General features: G+C 47.7%; 1 protein-coding gene across 2 annotated transcripts in view; it reads right to left on the bottom strand.

Annotated features, from left to right (window-relative positions):
• Positions 1 to 2,506, bottom strand: part of LOC310788030 (serine/threonine-protein kinase BRSK1-like) — a gene marked incomplete at both ends in the record, with an annotated part of 47,384 nt that extends 44,878 nt beyond the window's left edge. For both annotated transcript variants that reach the window (XM_083649501.1, XM_083649502.1), the window contains 2 exons: positions 1,743 to 1,837; positions 2,419 to 2,506. In XM_083649501.1, coding sequence (XP_083505627.1) covers positions 1,743 to 1,837; positions 2,419 to 2,506 — 183 coding nt within the window. The remainder of the gene's footprint in view (positions 1 to 1,742; positions 1,838 to 2,418) is intronic.
• Between the last annotated feature and the right edge of the window lie 453 nt (positions 2,507 to 2,959).

Here is a 2,959-nt window from a genome sequence, read left to right as displayed (position 1 = left end):
ACACAAAGATCAACGTGTAGCAGAATGATGGAACAGAAGAGTATGGAGAACGGGAGGAACTTCTCATGCTCCAAAGCAGAGCACCTCGTCAGTGAAGCTAGGTGGTGGTAGTGTCATGGTGTGGGCATGTATCAGTGAAGCTAGGTGGTGGTAGTGTCATGGTGTGGGCATGTATGTATCAGTGAAGCTAGGTGGTGGTAGTGTCATGGTGTGGGCATGTATGTATCAGTGAAGCTAGGTGGTGGTAGTGTCATGGTGTGGGCATGTATCAGTGAAGCTAGGTGGTGGTAGTGTCATGGTGTGGGCATGTATGTATCAGTGAAGCTAGGTGGTGGTAGTGTCATGGTGTGGGCATGTATGTATCAGTGAAGCTAGGTGGTGGTAGTGTCATGGTGTGGGCATGTATGTATCAGTGAAGCTAGGTGGTGGTAGTGTCATGGTGTGGGCATGTATGTATCAGTGAAGCTAGGTGGTGGTAGTGTCATGGTGTGGGCATGTATGTATCAGTGAAGCTAGGTGGTGGTAGTGTCATGGCCTGGGCATGTATGTATCAGTGAAGCTAGGTGGTGGTAGTGTCATGGTGTGGGCATGTATGTATCAGTGAAGCTAGGTGGTGGTAGTGTCATGGTGTGTGCATGTATGTATCAGTGAAGCTAGGTGGTGGTAGTGTCATGGTGTGGGCATGTATGTATCAGTGAGTGAAGCTAGGTGGTGGTAGTGTCATGGTGTGGGCATGTATGTATCAGTGAAGCTAGGTGGTGGTAGTGTCATGGTGTGGGCATGTATCAGTGAAGCTAGGTGGTGGTAGTGTCATGGTGTGGGCATGTATGTATCAGTGAAGCTAGGTGGTAGTGTCATGGTGTGGGCATGTATGTATGGCTGCCAATGGAACTGCGGTGTTTGGGGCAAAATGCTTCAGAACTCATTGGACGGTGCTTCACAATGACCCGAAGTGCGTACTGTACTGTACTGAAGTGCAGACTGTACTGTACTGCGAAAGCAACCCAAGAGTTCTTTAAGGCAAAGAAGTGGAATGTTCTGCGATGGCCAAGTCAATCACCTTGAAAAGGGCGGCCGGCCACATACAGTATAACACTTGTAATTCCTACACCCTTCACCTGATTTGGATGTGCAGGAAATACCCTCAAAATTAAAGCTGAAAGTCTGTAAAGTACATCGTGTTTCATTTCAAATCCATTGTGATGCTGTACAGAGCCAAAAGGATGAATATTGTGTCAATGTCCACATATTTATGGACCTGATAGAGAGATAGATAGATAGATAGATAGATAGATAGATAGATAGATAGATAGATAGATAGATAGATAGATAGATAGATAGATAGATAGATAGAGAGATAGATAGATAGATAGATAGATAGATAGATAGATAGATAGATAGATAGATAGAGAGAGAGATAGATAGATAGATAGATAGATAGATAGATAGATAGAGAGATAGATAGACAGACAGACAGATAGATAGATAGATAGATAGATAGATAGATAGATAGATAGATGATAGATAGATAGATAGATAGATAGATAGATAGATAGATAGATAGATAGATAGATAGATAGATGATAGATAGATAGATAGATAGATAGATAGATAGATAGATAGATAGATAGATAGATAGATGATAGATAGATAGATAGATAGATAGATAGATAGATAGATAAACAGACAGAGAGATAGATAGATTTGATCGATCATGTGATCATGTGATTGCACAACTGTACCTTCATAAGAACAGTTTCAGACAGCTTCTCTCTGTTGACTATCTTTATGGCCACCTTCTGCCCTGTTATACAGTGGACACCCAACTTCACCAGTCCTGAGAGAGATATAGGGGGAGAGAGAGAGAGAGAGAGAGAGAGGGGGGGGGGGGAGATAGGGGAGAGAGAGAGAGAGAGGGAGTGAGAGAGAGAGGGGGGGAGAGAGAGGGGGAGAGAGAGGGAGAGAGAGATAGGGGAGAGAGAGGGGGAGAGAGAGAATCAATCACATGGCCCCAGACAGCATCCCACAGCTGACAGTGTTTTAACTCTGTGCGTAGCAGTGGTGCTGCTGACTCCCTGGAACCCTCTCAAGGGCCCCTGGTGGTCCCTGGACCCCACTTTGAGAACCACTGATGTTGTTCATTATTCATCTCAAATTGATTGAAAATTGTAAAATTGTGCAATTATCTGTAGGAAAAAAACTCCAAGGGGGGGGGGGGGGGGCTCCCCCCTAAAGAGGGCTGGGCTAAGCCCCCAATGTCCTAGAAACGCCCCTGGTCTGATGCACCTTGCAGGCTCCAGACACATTTCTTTGATCCAGTATTATTAGCCTACATCATTAGCTCATCATCATTACAATGTACCTGCGTGTATGAGGGGGCTGGCCTGCCTGGGGGGAGGCTCTGCTCGCCATGCCTACCTGTCTGCCCCTTCCCGAGAGTCTTCTCCAGCCGGTAAGGCCCCACATACTGGCTAGACTGGCCCACCGGCAGCTCCTTGCTGCTCATCCTGCCTCGTTGAGAGACGACGCGGTAGGTATTCCCGACAGAAGGCGGATCAAATCACCGGACGCGATGGCGCGGTCGGTCCTTCTCCGTGCGTAACGCCGTAACGCACATCACAAGGCGGCTATGGCGATGAGAATAGCCGGAGGAGAGGAGAGGATGGAGAGAGGAGGAGAGGAGAGGAGAGGAGAGGAGAGGAGAGGAGGGCTGGTCGTGATCTAAAGCCGGGGCTCCGTGCTGTAGGCTACTCCCATGCACTAGTTTGTCATGCACTCAGGCGGCCCCACCAAGCCCGGCGTGTTGGGAATGACAACCAAGTCCAGTTTGTAGAAGAAAGTAGTTCCGGTGTCTGTTTCCTAGCAGCAGCGTTCACAGAGGGAGGGCATGGATATCATGATGTGTGGGCTCTTTTGCCAGGTGGGGAGATGCTGTCAATAACGTGGAGCACCCCCCTTC

Source organism: Poromitra crassiceps (assembly GCF_964638095.1).
Source record: "Poromitra crassiceps genome assembly, chromosome: 13".
In the NCBI taxonomy this organism is placed as follows: Eukaryota; Metazoa; Chordata; class Actinopteri; order Beryciformes; family Melamphaidae; genus Poromitra; species Poromitra crassiceps.
Note: the sequence above shows the minus strand (reverse complement) of the source record. Positions and strands in the feature narration are given on the sequence as shown.